The sequence below is a fragment of the Elgaria multicarinata genome, chromosome 4 (genome assembly GCF_023053635.1).
Source record: "Elgaria multicarinata webbii isolate HBS135686 ecotype San Diego chromosome 4, rElgMul1.1.pri, whole genome shotgun sequence".
In the NCBI taxonomy this organism is placed as follows: domain Eukaryota; kingdom Metazoa; phylum Chordata; class Lepidosauria; order Squamata; family Anguidae; genus Elgaria; species Elgaria multicarinata.
In genome coordinates this window covers 23,837,086-23,851,528 of record NC_086174.1, presented here as the reverse complement: position 1 = coordinate 23,851,528, position 14,443 = coordinate 23,837,086, and the positions used below count along the sequence as shown (strand labels likewise).

The window sequence follows — 14,443 nt, the reverse complement described above, 5'->3', positions numbered from 1 at the left end:
GGCGTACAGTAACGCTTGAGACACTGAGCTTCAAGCTCAAGCGTCCTGAGTTCAAAACTGTTCTCAGCCATGAACTTATTAGACATCTGAAGACAAACCACTATTCTCTCAGCCTTACCTTCTCATCTGGCCTGCCTTACAGGACTCTTGTAAGGATTACAACAATAATGTATGTGATACATTTTAAAGACAATTACATTTTTACAGGATTAAGACTTACTTTGTGGGCAAGGGAACTTCTTCTAGTCGATGGATTTGGTTTAAGAACGATATGCAAAATGATGTTTACAGTCCCAACACTCGCTGCACAGATGCACAACCATGTCAGATGTGTTCCCAAGATTGAAAAGTTCTCCAAAAACAAAGCAGGAATGACAGTTGTGAGAATAATGAAAAATATAGTGATGACATTGGCAAAAAGCAGCCTCTTTATTTCTTTATCTTTCATGGTGTTCTCTCTTCAGTCACCACCTGTTGAGAAGCAAATTAAGACATTTGCGATTAAACATACTGAATGCAACGCTCCTTACAAAATGAAGAGATTTTGGAAGAATGGTAGCATGGAAATCTAAACTGATCCACAGTTTAACTTAAAACCACAGCAACTTCAAATTTAACTACAGTCATCAGTGCAACCTTAAAGAACAAGCTGCAACCTGATACATATGGACTTGGGAGTTAGTCCTGTTAAATAAAGTAAGATTCACATTTGAGCAAACAAAACACAGGATGAGGCTAGAGGGTACCTAGAAAGGTGACCAAAAGTAGAGGGATTGGGATGTAACAGGAACGCTTTAGCTGCAGAACTTCGTATCATAGTTTCAGAAGTTTAAATTAGATGATTCACTACGTTCCCACAAACTTTATGGGTTGGATCCAGATTTAAGCTGGTTCAACTGCACTGGCAGCCTACTTTGCACGTCAGCCTCTTAATGCTAACCAGAGTGTCAGGAGACCCTGCCAAATGGGAAGAGCTGTGTACGGGGAGGGGGGAATCAGCTATTGGGCGGTATAAAAATGCAATAAATAAATAAATCCCCCCAAAAATGGGTAGAGGGAACTTCCATAAACAGACCCCAGGCTCTCACGGAAGGTAGATCCTGGATCTAACCCTATAAATACATCCTGTCTGTGCTAAACGCTTCAACAACTTATTTATTTGTTCAATTTATACCCAAGGATATATTTTCTAATATGCTAAAATAAAACAACAAAACCTGCTCTTATACAAATATAGTACCCATGTGTTATTTAAACGGTTCATCTTATTAAGAATGTCTTTAAAGTCTACATTTGCAAGAAACTATAAATGAACCGCAGGGAAATAAATCCTCCACCAGACTTTCTATCATTATATCCTTTCTCTAGATCAGAGGTGGGTCGAAAGTAGACCTTCAGATGTTTTGGATTTCAACTCCCAGCATTCCTGCTCATTGGTCATGCTGGCAGTGGGGGCAAGCCAAAAAGATTTGAAGCCTGGCCTTCTTTCCACCCCTACTCTACAGAAGTTGGTGCCTTCAAAATTACTCGACAAGTTTTCCCACTAGATCAGATCCAGGCTCATACAGGTAGAGGAAAATGAGGATCACACAAGGTGGTGAAACAGATAAATTCTAAACAAATGGATAGAGTGTGTAAGGCAGACTTCCCCAATCTGCTGCCCTCCATATGGTTTTGACTACAAATCCCAGCTTTCCTGACCACTAGCCATCCTGGTCGGTGCAGATGGAAACTGTAGTCTAAAACATCAAGAGTACAGCACCATGTACATTGATGGTGCTATATAAATAAATAATAATAATAATAATAATACACCACGCTGTGGCAGATGGGAAAGGCTGGTGTAAGGATGGCAGAGGTTTACAGGGAAGAGAAACTGCACAGAGGCTGAGGGGGAAGCTGTGACGGCACAAAGGAGCAGCAGTTTTAAAGCCAGAATTAAATTGGTTCATGTGAAAGGAAACAGTTGGCAACCATTGCTTAGGAGTCCCTCAACATCGAGCCATAGAAATTCTTGCCAGTCCAGAGCAGAGATCTGCTCTCAACCACCCTGTGCTCTAGGGCACGTTAATTCCAAAGCACCTCTACCTCAGTTGTGTTGGAGTAGCTGCGTCAGGTGCAGACCCCCCCCCCCCCCGGCAAATGGATGCACCTCTGCATGAGTCACTGTTCAGAAGTCACCCCCTTCCAACCAACCTGCACTAGTGTGCGCGCAAGTGTAATTTCTTGTCTTTACAGTGGATATTTAATCAGGCTAGGGCACCAAGTATGCATGTTCAGGCAGGAAAAAAAGTCCTACAACTCCCAGTGTTCCCCAGCCAGCCATGCTGGTAGGGAGCATACTGGGAGTGGTAAGACTTTTTTTCTGCCTAAACATGCATAGGATTGCACCCCTAATTATTCTAACTATAGCATTACGGAAGTTGTATAGGGAGTTGTAGGGCTTTTTCTGCCTAAACATGCACAGGATTGCACCCCTAATTAAACCCCTACCGAGGGGGCTCTTTGTGAACGAATGGTGGGTTTCCCCCAACAAGTATAAGGAGCAGTAATGAGCCCAGCTTCCTTGGAAAGCAGTCCTGCCCGACCCCATGCCTTCCCTGTAACGTACAGCCAAAGGAGGGCGGGTTCTAGGATGCGGGCTGTTTTAGGAGAGGAGAGAGGCTGAACATCCAGACGGTTGGAGGCAGGAAACAGGGTTTCAGAGGGGACGGGGGCACCTCCACCATACCTGTCCGTCTTCCTGAAGCCAGTGGGCGGGGCTCCGCAAGAGCCGTCATAGGTCACAGGAGACAGACGCCATTCTGCCTCCAGCCACCGCCGTCTCCTACGAGACGCAACAAGCCGGTAGCGTCAGCTCGTCTTGGAGACGTCACGCAAGCGGCCGCCCCCTTCGGCGATCTCAGCCAATAGGCGCGGGAAAGGGCGTGGCGGAGGTGGGGAAAGGAGTGAGCCCGGAAGAGGAAACTCAGGCGGCCGCCGGAAGTTGAGAGGAGTTTGTTGTGTTTCTGTGGGGGTTGCATAACTGAATTTTGGCCATACGGCGCCGGTTCGGCTGTTTTGTTTTCGCAGGCTTCGTCGCGATGGTGTGCGAGAAGTGTGAGTTGATGGGATGGGAATGAGGGGGGGGGGGGTTTAGCATGTAACGTGATGAGAGGAGGGGAGGTTTAGGGTGTGACGTGATGGGAGACGTTTAAAAATGCTCTTGGTGGGAGGTTTCATGAGGCCTCAGGGTGGTTGTTCGCCCCCGACTTTGAGCGAGCGGCTCTTGAGCCGTAAGAAAACCATTCAAGGCTCTTATGTGCCCCTAAGCACTCGTCCATAGAAGAGATTGGCTGCTATGTCTCTGTATGAGCCCCTGCTAGTAGCCCCTGGGGAGGTGGATATCCATTACCCTCGTTGCATGAGCCACTGTTCTAGGCATGCCTCCTTCTTCCTAGCATTCGCCACTCGCCTGTCCCCATGGGAGGTTGTGTCTCTGAGTGAGTCAGTGCATGGGGCTCTCAGATCAGTGAGTCCTGCAGGAACCCAAGAGGATGAGCTTCGCTTCTGGGGAGTAAGGCATGCCTCCAGTCTGATTCAGCAAAAGCATGCCTCGCATCTCAGAAGGTTGGGAAACACTGCCTTGGAGCAGTTTGGAGGAGCAGCAGGATTTACTGTGAAATTTTAGTGAGTGTGTGTTGGGGGGCATTGATGCCTAGCATGGAGGATAAAGCTATCAATGGCTGATAATAATAATACCTGTTTGTTGCCCACCCACCCCCGAATCAGAGTTAACAGACTCCTGATTGCCAGTAGCTGGGATGCAAGAGAGGGTGAGGCATATTGCCTCCCACTTTGGGAAGGGAGGAGTTCTCATAGGGCACCTTGTGGAAAACAAGATACTGGACTAGATAACCCTTTGGTATGATCCAGTAGGGTTGTTTGTGTTCACGGCTGGAGACTGCTCAGCCTGGCAGACTTTGGAGTTCTAATAATAACACTTAATGAGTGCTTTAGGGTTTTCAAAGCATTTCATCTAGTGATCCTTTGTTAGATAGGTCAATATTATCCCCTTATTGTAGATGCAGCAGTGGGAGGTTGAGGCCGGAGCTGAAGGAGCGTGGCCAACTAGTGAATTTATTCCAGAGGCAAGATTGAAACTGGGGACATTTTGATGCATATTGACCATAGTAGTCTGTGGACTTCCTTATTCACAGGTACCATAGTAGAGACTGCTATTTGGTATTCTCTTAGCCCAGTGTTAGGCAAGCTGGTGCCCTCCAGATATTTTGGACTCCATAATCATTGGCCATTCTGCCAGGGGTTTATGGAGTTGTAGTTCAAAACATCTGGTTGGCATCAGGTTGCCAACTCCTGCCTTTCTGCTACATCAGAAGTTATGATGACCAATACACTGTGCCGCTGCACCTAGTTTACCTCTCCTCTTCTGAAGTGCCTCCCTGATTCTATTCAACTATTTATTTTATTGCCTTTTGCATAGGCAAACTTGTATACCAACCTATCTATCCACTTCAGTATTGTTTAAATTTTCATAAAATTTCAGTTGGATGTATACTGGTTGTAAACTTCTGAAAACAGAAACATAAGAAGATCCCTGCTGGATCAGATCAAGGTTCCAGCTAGTCCACAATTCTGTTCACACAGTGGCCATCCAGCTGTCACCCTGGGTATTGGGAACAAAAGTTATAGTTACAGCACAATCCAGTAGATGTCTACTCAGAAGTCAATCCCATTGAAATCCCATTCTTTGATTACCCATGTGAAAAATGCTATTTTCACAACATAACTATATATTCTTGATCTAATTCCTAAGTTGACTATGTGACTTGCTTTACAGTTCAATTGTAGTTGCACAGCAAAAAGGTTACTTTGTTTCATTCTAAGAACCTTCCTTTGTTCTCAGGATAACTAGGTGGGAAATTGTCAAAACCTAGATATCTAGGACTGGACCCCCATAATATGTGTTTCATCCATGAAAGCAATTCTGATCTTTCCTGGGCTTGCAGAGTGAATAAGGTGTCTTTATACACAGGAGGAATTCCTATGATTGCAACAACTGGGGGGAAATGCAGGTGTGATTACAGGAATTGCTGCTGACTATATCCATGCTTCATTTATGTAGACCTGCATGGGCCCACCTTACATCCATCATAATAACCTGCAAGTCCCAATTTGTCCAAATTCCCAACTGTTGTTTTCATAACTATATCCTGTTTTCTTAGACAATAAGTAACATACTGCACAAAACTGTTTATATTTATAGATAAGGAAGCCATACTGTGTTCAATGGGACCTATTCCTAGATAAGGTGCAGCCTTATTCATGTTTTATTGGTAGTAGGGTTCACTGAATTCAAGGGGACTTCTTTCCTTTCTTCACCCATAGCATCAGACTCCATGCATTGTTAATAGAGACCCACTTTTCATATGATGACTGTTTTCATATGGTGTCAATATGACTGTAGAATTCATAGAATGAAGTACTTTGCGTTACTGGTATTTTCTGGTGTGACCTCAGCATGTTATGCCCCTAAAGACTGATTGAAGCATCACAAACTTTATTCTGTATTTCTCCATAGGTGAGAGAAAACTTGGGACTGTAATTACACCTGATACATGGAAAGATGGTGCAAGAAACACTACAGGTACCTCGAAATTATATCTATCACTACAATGTATATCTATGTCTAATATTTTAAGATGTTTTCATACTTGCTCTTGAAGTAAATAAGTATGGAAATGGCAGTAGATAAAGTTCACAAATCTTTCCTTCAAGCTGCATTGTCTGTATCATTATCATCTCAATTGTCAGGTGCTTATATGTGATTGATTGTCTCATTGTATGTGCCTGTTCAGAAAAGAAGCAGCACTTTCTAATGAAGATGTAATCATTCCAAATAGAACCTCCTGTTCTGATGTTTAGCATTGATCATTAGACAATCAGTCCACAGCGTTACCATGTATATGGTAATTCTGATATTTGTACCTGTCGGGATACCACTGGAACACTGCAGATTAGCCCTCCTTGAGAATAGTCTTTGGCCTTAATTTATAATATTTAGCAAATTATTTAGACTAAACAAACTATTTTTGATTTTAGAAAGTGGTGGGAGAAAACTAAATGAAAATAAGGCATTGACGTCAAAGAAGGCAAGGTAATTGATATCTTAATATATTAAGCAAGACATTTCGACTACTGGAAAAAATGCTTTACCTATCTCCAGTTCTTGCATTCCCCCAGATTTCCCCTCTTTCTATATCCCCTTTTGTTCTCCCCACCCCATCCCCACGCATGCGCATGCAAATGTGTTCCTGTCCTTTATTCTCACTCACTCCACCAACAACTTTCTCTAGTCTAGAGTGGTTCTAGTGCTTCCTCCCCACTTCTCCCTCACTCCATGTGTCCCTCGTTGCGCTATTGACACTTGGCTGTTACTATTATAGGGTGCCTTTTGACTTTGCTGCTTTTTGTTTCTTGTGCCCTCCTATGCTCTCCTTAGCTCTCCCCACCTTGCCTCTTGGCCTGTTGCTACCAGTGTTGCCTTTGGTAACTCTGTGGTGAGAAAAAATAACCGTGGAGATGAGGCTGTATGGCTAGAGTACCTGACAAAGCAGAGAGGAATCGGTAGCTGCAATGGCTGAATGGTGATGGTGTTGTGAGGCCCTGGGACTGGGAAGGAGGCAGTATCACTGCAACCCTTTCCCCATGATTTGTGAAGCTTTTCATTTTTATCTCATGGTCCTCCAAGCAGGAGGATGGCAGAAGTAAATGCAGCTAGAGCAGCTGGTTTTTATCCCTCACTTGGTTTTCAAACCATTTTACAACATCTATCATGCATACATTTTCTGGGAGGGTTTACCCATTTGTAGTAGAGGAGTGAGAAGAAATTTTTGGAAAACACATGATGAATGCATAGTTGTTTGGAAGATGTTGATGTACAAAGTAATGTACACTTGTAGATCAAAAGTGAATAACTGCATTTGTTCTGTTTTTATGCAACTGAAACTGGGAAGTGTCTTTTTTGGGGTGTCCTTATTAGTTGTATCCATCTTTTGTCCAGCCCACTTTCCCTTGTTCCCATATATTTCGAACTATTTTACAGTCTTTTCCTGGTCACCCAACTGAATTCCTAATGTCCCTATTACTTCAGAACTCAGACAAGTCAATCACTGAGCAAGTGACCAAGTTTTTGAACTTGGCCATTTCTATCAGATCCTCTATGATTACTTGTCCTTTTAGTAGTTAAATATATGCTCAGTCCTTTTCTATGTATCTTGCTGGAATGGTCTATTGACTGAAATAAAATTGTTGTTATATGAACATTTCTGAAAATAGGTAATTCAGCTATTTTTGTCTTTCTAGGTTTGATCCTTATGGCAAAAACAAATTTGCAATATGCCGAATTTGTAAAAGTTCAGTTCATCAGCCAGGCTCTCACTACTGCCAGGGATGTGCATACAAAAAGGGTGAGACATTTGTAATAAAATCTTTGGTTATTAATTTGTTCTTGTTTACCCTTAAGTATTTTATACAGTGACAAACAATAGTAGATATGCATTGAATCGGCTGGGCTGGAAAAAGAGGTTTCACTTTGCTTGTGCTTCTCATTAATAGGTATCTGCGCTATGTGTGGGAAGAAAGTCTTGGATACGAAAAACTACAAGCAAACATCCGTTTAATTATATACCGTGCCATTTTTAATGAACAGCTTTGCGTTTAAGAACAGTTGTTGAACGTTATCAACATTGGAATTATTACTAAGTTTAAAGACTTCTTCAGAATTGCATGGGGATTTAGTTGCATTGTGTTAGTTCTGATTTTAAACCTGGATAAACAGTCTAACTCATGCTTCTGTGAATTTGCAGTAAGAGAGCCCTGGTGTATTCTGGTAATTTGATATGATCACAGTCATTTAGATTTTTGGTACATGAAAGAGTGATCTGCACTTAATGGTGTATATTGGAGAAATATTTAATGTCTAGTTTATCTAGATATATAATTAATTTAAGTAGCACATTTGTGTTATCGGTTTCAAATCTCAACTTGGAGAAAATTTTAAAAGGCAGCAAATATATTCCAGCTTTTACAGTTACTCTGCAGTATCAGGAATTAGAAGTTGCATTGTGAGTTGCTGCATCCATCAGCAGTAGAAGAGCTACTGATGAAATAAAACTAGCATTAAATGATTCATTATGCAAGTTTACATGTGAATGTATTAAAAAAAAATGCATAACTTGTGACCCACCAAGCCAACCACAGCTCACTTGAAGTTCTGTAAGGTTTCTGTGATCTGCGTAGAACGGCAAAAACAAAAGCTTGTTGAGCATCTGGCAGATTGCAATACATGGCTACTGCGCTTTATTCAGCTTGATGGGTCTCACATTCCAAGGACCTAATGTGTAATAAATGTGCTGTCACTTATTACTGCCACTATTATTACTTTCCATCTGTTTATTTTATTTTTTTGGACTGAAACGTAAGATTGAATTAAATCTTTTAGCAAAAACGATCCTTTGCCCTCATGTGAAAGTGCTGTGGCATTACTTGAATATAGAGGAGAAACTGTACATAAAATATTTCCATTTGTTGCATTAAAACAAAGAGTGACTGCCCATGTTATTTGGGGTTTTTTAGTGTGTTTTTCTTATGTATGCTGTTCTTGCTTCCAATGTTACAGCAAGCTAACCTTGACCCTTTTGGTGCTCCGTAGCAGCTCCAGGTGCCGTTTGATTTGCCCCGCTAAAATTATTTTTTTTACACTGATTATTTTAGTATTGTTTTAATTTTTGTGAACTGCCCAAAGAGCTTTGGCTATTGGGCGGTATAAAAATGTAATAAACAAATAAAATAAATTTGGGGGGAGTCCCCCTGAATTTTGAAGGACTTCCCACCCCTGCTTTAGATAATATATGGAGATCTTGTTTGTTTGTTTAGATGTGATGTTAACCCTTTCATCATTTTGTATAAATTCTGTTTCAAACAGTTGGAATTCTATAACAGTATGACTATAGAGAATCATAGAACAGCAGAGTTGTAAGGGGCCTACAAGGCCATCGAGTCCAACCCCCTGCTCAATGCAGAATGAATGGATAGCTAGAAAGAGTCACTGTGCCACTGGAATATAAACATTGTGCTGGATGCTTCGACGCACAGCTTGCAGAACTTATGAAAAGAAATCGGCCGCAAGAGACTTGGAAAGCAGCCAAGCCAGATCGCAGTTTCCCTGGGTTAACGGGAACCAATGTATGATAAGAAACTAGGATGAAGAACAGCTGTGCGTTTCCAAAGCAAAGATGCCTTATCTTCTCCAGACTGCGAAGAGCACCGAGCCAGATGACACAAGCCTGTGCAAGAAAAGAAGCCTCTGGAAGAAAACCCCAAGTTTGTAACATATAGAGACCTCCAATACAAAATTGCTGAAACCTCTCTGACCATCTGCTGACAGCCTGTGGTTGAGAACAAAGGGTGTGAAAAGAGGGGGGTTGAGCAGCTGATCTCATGATAGCTGCGGGGGGGGGGGGGTAGTATAAGAACTAAAGGCTGGAAACGGCATCTTCGGAGCAACTTTGAGGCAAGAACCCTGCAAGTACATGGAACAGTGAGATGTTTGCTACAGCCCCACTCCACATCCTTCCTCCAGGGTCCCAGACTGGCCGTCTGGCTCAGCCAAGCAACAACATGGCTAACTGTCACCCTTCCTGACGGAGTGTACAAGAGAGAGAGAGAGAGCACACGCAAAAGAATGATTTGGCCTTTGTATTTAAATAAATAGGCCGTTCTTGCTTTTATAGGAGTCTGACTAATTTTTGTTAGTCAGGCTTTATGCACGCACAAAAAGGTAGTCACCAAGTTCATCACTTGACCCTGCTCATCTGGGCTACTATAAACTAGAATTAGTTTGCCATTTTTAGAGGCCAGAGATTCCTACGCCCCCCCCTCTTTATACCCTTTCAAAGGCAATAAGTTTTAGTTTCCTTATGCTTTTGATTGATTTTTGGTTCTGCTCTGCTAGCTACTGTTGTTTTTAGCTGCTTTTCCATTTTTATTTTTAAATGCTTTTGAATACTGCGTTGCTGTCGTACTCCGCTTTGAACCTTTTTGTTGATGAAGCAAGATCTACTTTTTCCTAAATAAATATAACTGCAGACCTAAACACTGGATTGTGGTGTCCTGGATTTTAAAAGAAACCTCCATCCAATGGACCAGCACTAGTGCCTGAAGCACTACTTTTAGTGGAAAAGCAGGATATAAGTACATTAAACTAAAATGGACTCCTATACTCTGATGTGCATAGTTGCTTGCCACCCTCTTTTTCTCTAGCCATAGTTTATTTATTTATTACATTTTTATACCGCCCAATAGCCGAAGCTATAGTTCCTTTAGACCAGTACTGGGATTTATGTTATATCCCACTTTTTCCTCCAAAAAGACCAAGGCAGTGTACATGATCCTTCTCTTAGTTTATCCTCACAATAACCTTGTAAGGTAGGTTAGGCTGAGAGTAAGTGACTGGCTCAAAGCCACCTAGTGATACGGATCTCCTAAGTCCCAGTCCAAAACTCTAACGCCGGCTTCAGGTTTTTGAGGGCTCTTGGGCAAGACACCCTCAGTCGCCCGCTCCCGCAGTGAATCTTCTTCCTGCTGTCGACACCACTTGCTATTGCTCCTGCTCTTCCTTATCGTTGCTACCGCTTGCTTGGTGGGTAGGGAGCAAGTAGGCAATGCCTTCTACTGCTCCTCCACCCACTGGTGTCTGGGCCAAGGAACAAGCAGGCTGCAATGGAGAAGTGGGGGAGCAACTCCAGGGAGGTCTTGCTAGTGGCCCCCTGCTGGGGTGTGTTTCCTTGGCCAGTGCCGAACCATGCCTAGCTTTGAGGCCGGCCTTGCAAGCTGCTAACTAGTACACTGCACTGGCTCTCACAAAGTACAGGCTTTGCCTGGAGGGCCCTTGGGTTATCTCGTATATCAGTGAGGATATTTATGTGTGCATTTTGTCCTAGAGTGCTGTGCACTAATGTTGGTCTTGGGGTTTGAGACAGTATTACCACTGTAGTGTAGCTGCACAACTTCTTCACCCGCTTGGAATTCGCAAAAGGCTTTGCGTGACACAATTGTACTTGTGCAGTTTACATTCTTTGAGTCATCTCTTTAGAGAGTTCAGGGGTTACTTTATGCAACAGAAACCACTGTGGATCAATTTGCCAAAGGAATAATAACCAAAATATTAAGACTGCTTCCACCTAGTCCATGATTGACTACGGAATTATGGGATTGTTGCCCTGCCTCATACACGCGCTGGTGCTGCCCTTGCGTGTTGTAGGAGCAGACTGGATACACGCACACATTCACAGCACAGGTAAGAAAGTGAGCTGGGTTCATGTGATTTTTTCTCCATGCGACGTTGGCCTTGCCCCAAAGGGCATTTGTACAGGGCGTCTGATTCATACAATATTTAGGGAGAAGAGTACCACTGGAGGCTGGAGTCTCCCATGTCAGTGGGGCAGTGAATGCACTCCGGGTATCAGAACTCTAAAGGAGCTCTCCAAGGTGCAAAGACTGGTCTTGACTGAAACCCGGAGTGGATTCACCACCCTACTGACATGGGAGCCTCCACTAGTGAAGGGGCTACCTCATTCCCCCACTCTGCAAGGAGAGGGGGGGGGCAGCTCATGTATGAACTCAGTCTGAACCATAGATCTTGCAACATCCATTTGGGACTAATCAGTAGAGCTATGTCACCACCTCAAGTGCAGAGACGCTTCGCTGAGGGCAGGAAACAGGTCCAAAGCGCTGCCTTCTAGATCCATTCAGGATTAAACTGACAGCAGTTCTAAAAACATGGTGCTAATTTTGCCAGCGGTTGATTTTATTCTGTCTGTGAGACATTAGCATTGCCGTGCTTTTCCAAACATAGGACTCTTTGTTGTCAGCGTTAATTATCGAGACCTTAAATTTTTTTTGATCAGCAGGCAGTGGCTCCACCGTGACTGCATGCTGTCATTTTGGACAAGACGCTCCGCTCTGGCATTCGCCAGGTCGCGCAGTAACGCTGCGGAATTTTGCATCGAAAGGGGAAATCCCTTGCAGGGAACAGAGAGAAAGATCTGGGCAGGAAACCAAAAGGCTTGTTTTTTGCAGCCTTCACGTTGAAGGCTTATTAAGAATCTTTTGCTAGCGCCCAATGCATTATTCAAAAGCTTATGTAACAGAAAACCGAGAGCAACAGTAGAATTTTCCCCATCCGTTTCCAAAAGACGGCCAGCCCATCATGTGGTTGATCAGTTATGTAACAGCGATCGGCTGCCAAGTGTAAAGAGATTTATGTTTTCCCAGTCTGGTGTTTCCCTTGCCTAGGTACTGCTTGTTCCTCGGAGAAGGCTAAACCTGTTGCGCTTGGCACTTTAATTGAAAAAAGATTAATCCGTATGCCGAAGTGGAGTTTAATTCTTCAGAGTCACATTTAAACCAAGCTATGGTCTTCACACAATGCAGAGCATATTATGCCCCAATGGGATAAGCGCCTAGAGGTGTCTTGCCAACACAACAGCCATCGCTAGTGGATCAAATTCTCCTTCCTACTTACTCAACACACACACACACACACACACGAAAATCTGTTCCAGAGCAGAATTTGGAGTGTTTGAGGGGCTGCAGTGGTGAAGGGAAACTTCCGAGTGGAATTCCAGTCGCACAACATCAGATCTAGCCTTTTTTATATTTTTCCCTTTGCATCATAGAGCATATTTGGCTGCATCTCCTCCTCCATCTCCCCCCTCTAGTTCTTCCTCAGAACCATTTTGCCATTTGGAGAAGGTAGGCTAAAATAAGTATACCCAAACTGTTCTTCATACATGGACGGAGGAGTTTAAAATAATCACTTCAATACATATCTCTAAACAATGTATTTACTTACTGCATTTCTATACCACCCAATAGCTGAAGCTGATTAAGTACCAAGAGCAAGGAAGACGAACACGTAATTTATACGAACCTATACTTACTCCTATGCTGCTGGACTTAGATCATGGGCATGCCGTGGAAGCTGGTGCACCCATTTCAGTGAGGCAGTGAATCCACTCTGGGTTTTAGTCGGAGCCACTCAGAATGCGAAAGGAGCTATCCAAAGTGCTGGACTCTCTCCCCAAAATGGGTAGTTTGAGGTATTTGTCTTAGACAAGACATGGTACTAGTATCTAATAAACACCAGCGCTAGCTTTGAGAAGCAATTTTCGAGTAAGTGAGACAGGAACAGTATCGTAAAAACTTGTAGGAGGGCCTAATAAAAGTCATCAAGAAGTGTCAGCTTGAGATTTTGTTTTGGGGGAGAGGAGTTAAACCAGAGGTGAGGAAAAGATGTTGCTGGGAAAGGACAGTGTAGAAGCTCATTCTGCAATACGTTATAGAGTCCGGAGCCTCCAAATGTTTTGGACTACGTTACCCATCGTCCCCAACCTTTAGCCCTCCCGGCTTGGGGTGGTAGGTGTTCTAGTCTCCACCACATTGGGGAAGCCGTTGTAGTCTTGTGGTGATGATCCAGGGGGCTCTTTGCAGGCTATTTACATCGGTTTAGGCCCAGTGCAAAAGATGACAGATTGCACCAAAGCGTACTGCCACAACAAGTGTGCCGCTACTGATTCAAGTTTAATTTGTTTTAGGTCGTCGTGTTATAACGCAAATCAAAGAAAGAACAAGGGCACCAGCAGCAGCAATGCATAGTCATTTTTAATCTTTTGGTTACAATACAACTCTATAGTGAATGATTGAGCACGAAACATTGACAAAGTTGGAAGCCAAGCCTTTTGCTCTGTACTGCAAGCATTTCATAACTCCAATAGTACAGTTTGTGTGTGTGTGTGTATAATCATATGCATTGTAGCACCACATTTAAGCAGTTATTTTCTTACTATTTTAAAAAAACCTTTTGGGGAGAGGAGGCCTCCCATGTCATTGAGAACAATAGGAGTTTCTGCTGGTGGAGTGTGTGTGCACAATTCACAGTATGCAATACCTGATGGAGCCCTTCTCCCAGCCCTCCTCCGGGTGTCTCCTCCAAGAGAGACTCTGTGGTCCCGTCCCCACTCCCACCCCCATTTATGGAATGAACTCCCCAGCGAGGCCCACCTGGCACCAACATTGTAATCTTTTCTGCGCCAGGTTAAGACCTTCTACTCCCAGGTATTTGGCAGCATATGATAATTTTCTAATCAGGTCATGGAATATAGTTGTATATGTTTTGTGTGTTTGTGCTCTGTTTATTCATTTATAGCTAAATCATTTCTATATCATGCATAATCCTGTATTTTTAAGGTTTTTAACCTTTGTAAACTGCCCAGAATGCTTTGGCTATTGGGCGGCATAGAAATAAACGAAACAAAATTACATGATTGTACAAAGAGCCACTTGGTAGACATCAGTTGCAGTCCTGTTTCTCCCCACTCCC

General features: G+C 43.2%; 2 protein-coding genes across 3 annotated transcripts in view; one reads left to right on the top strand and one right to left on the bottom strand.

Moving 5' to 3' along the window:
- Positions 1-2,848, bottom strand: part of PIGF (phosphatidylinositol glycan anchor biosynthesis class F) — a 28,746-nt gene extending 25,898 nt beyond the window's left edge. Inside the window, exons 1-2 of one of the 2 annotated variants that reach the window (XM_063123958.1) lie at positions 2,732-2,848; positions 221-471 (exon numbers count right to left, since the gene is read on the bottom strand). In XM_063123958.1, coding sequence (XP_062980028.1) covers positions 221-448 — 228 coding nt within the window. In that variant the 5' untranslated portion in view covers positions 449-471; positions 2,732-2,848. Of the gene's footprint in view, positions 1-220; positions 472-2,611; positions 2,699-2,731 lie in introns of those variants that run through there. The other variant, XM_063123959.1, reaches the window with a different exon arrangement.
- A 136-nt stretch (positions 2,849-2,984) lies between these two features.
- On the top strand, positions 2,985-8,911 carry CRIPT (CXXC repeat containing interactor of PDZ3 domain). Its single transcript, XM_063123976.1, has 5 exons — positions 2,985-3,099; positions 5,582-5,647; positions 6,103-6,157; positions 7,366-7,469; positions 7,618-8,911. Exons 1-5 carry the CDS (start codon positions 3,084-3,086, stop codon positions 7,680-7,682), a joined length of 306 nt encoding a protein of 101 aa, XP_062980046.1. The 5' UTR covers positions 2,985-3,083; the 3' UTR covers positions 7,683-8,911.
- Positions 8,912-14,443: the final 5,532 nt, after the last annotated feature.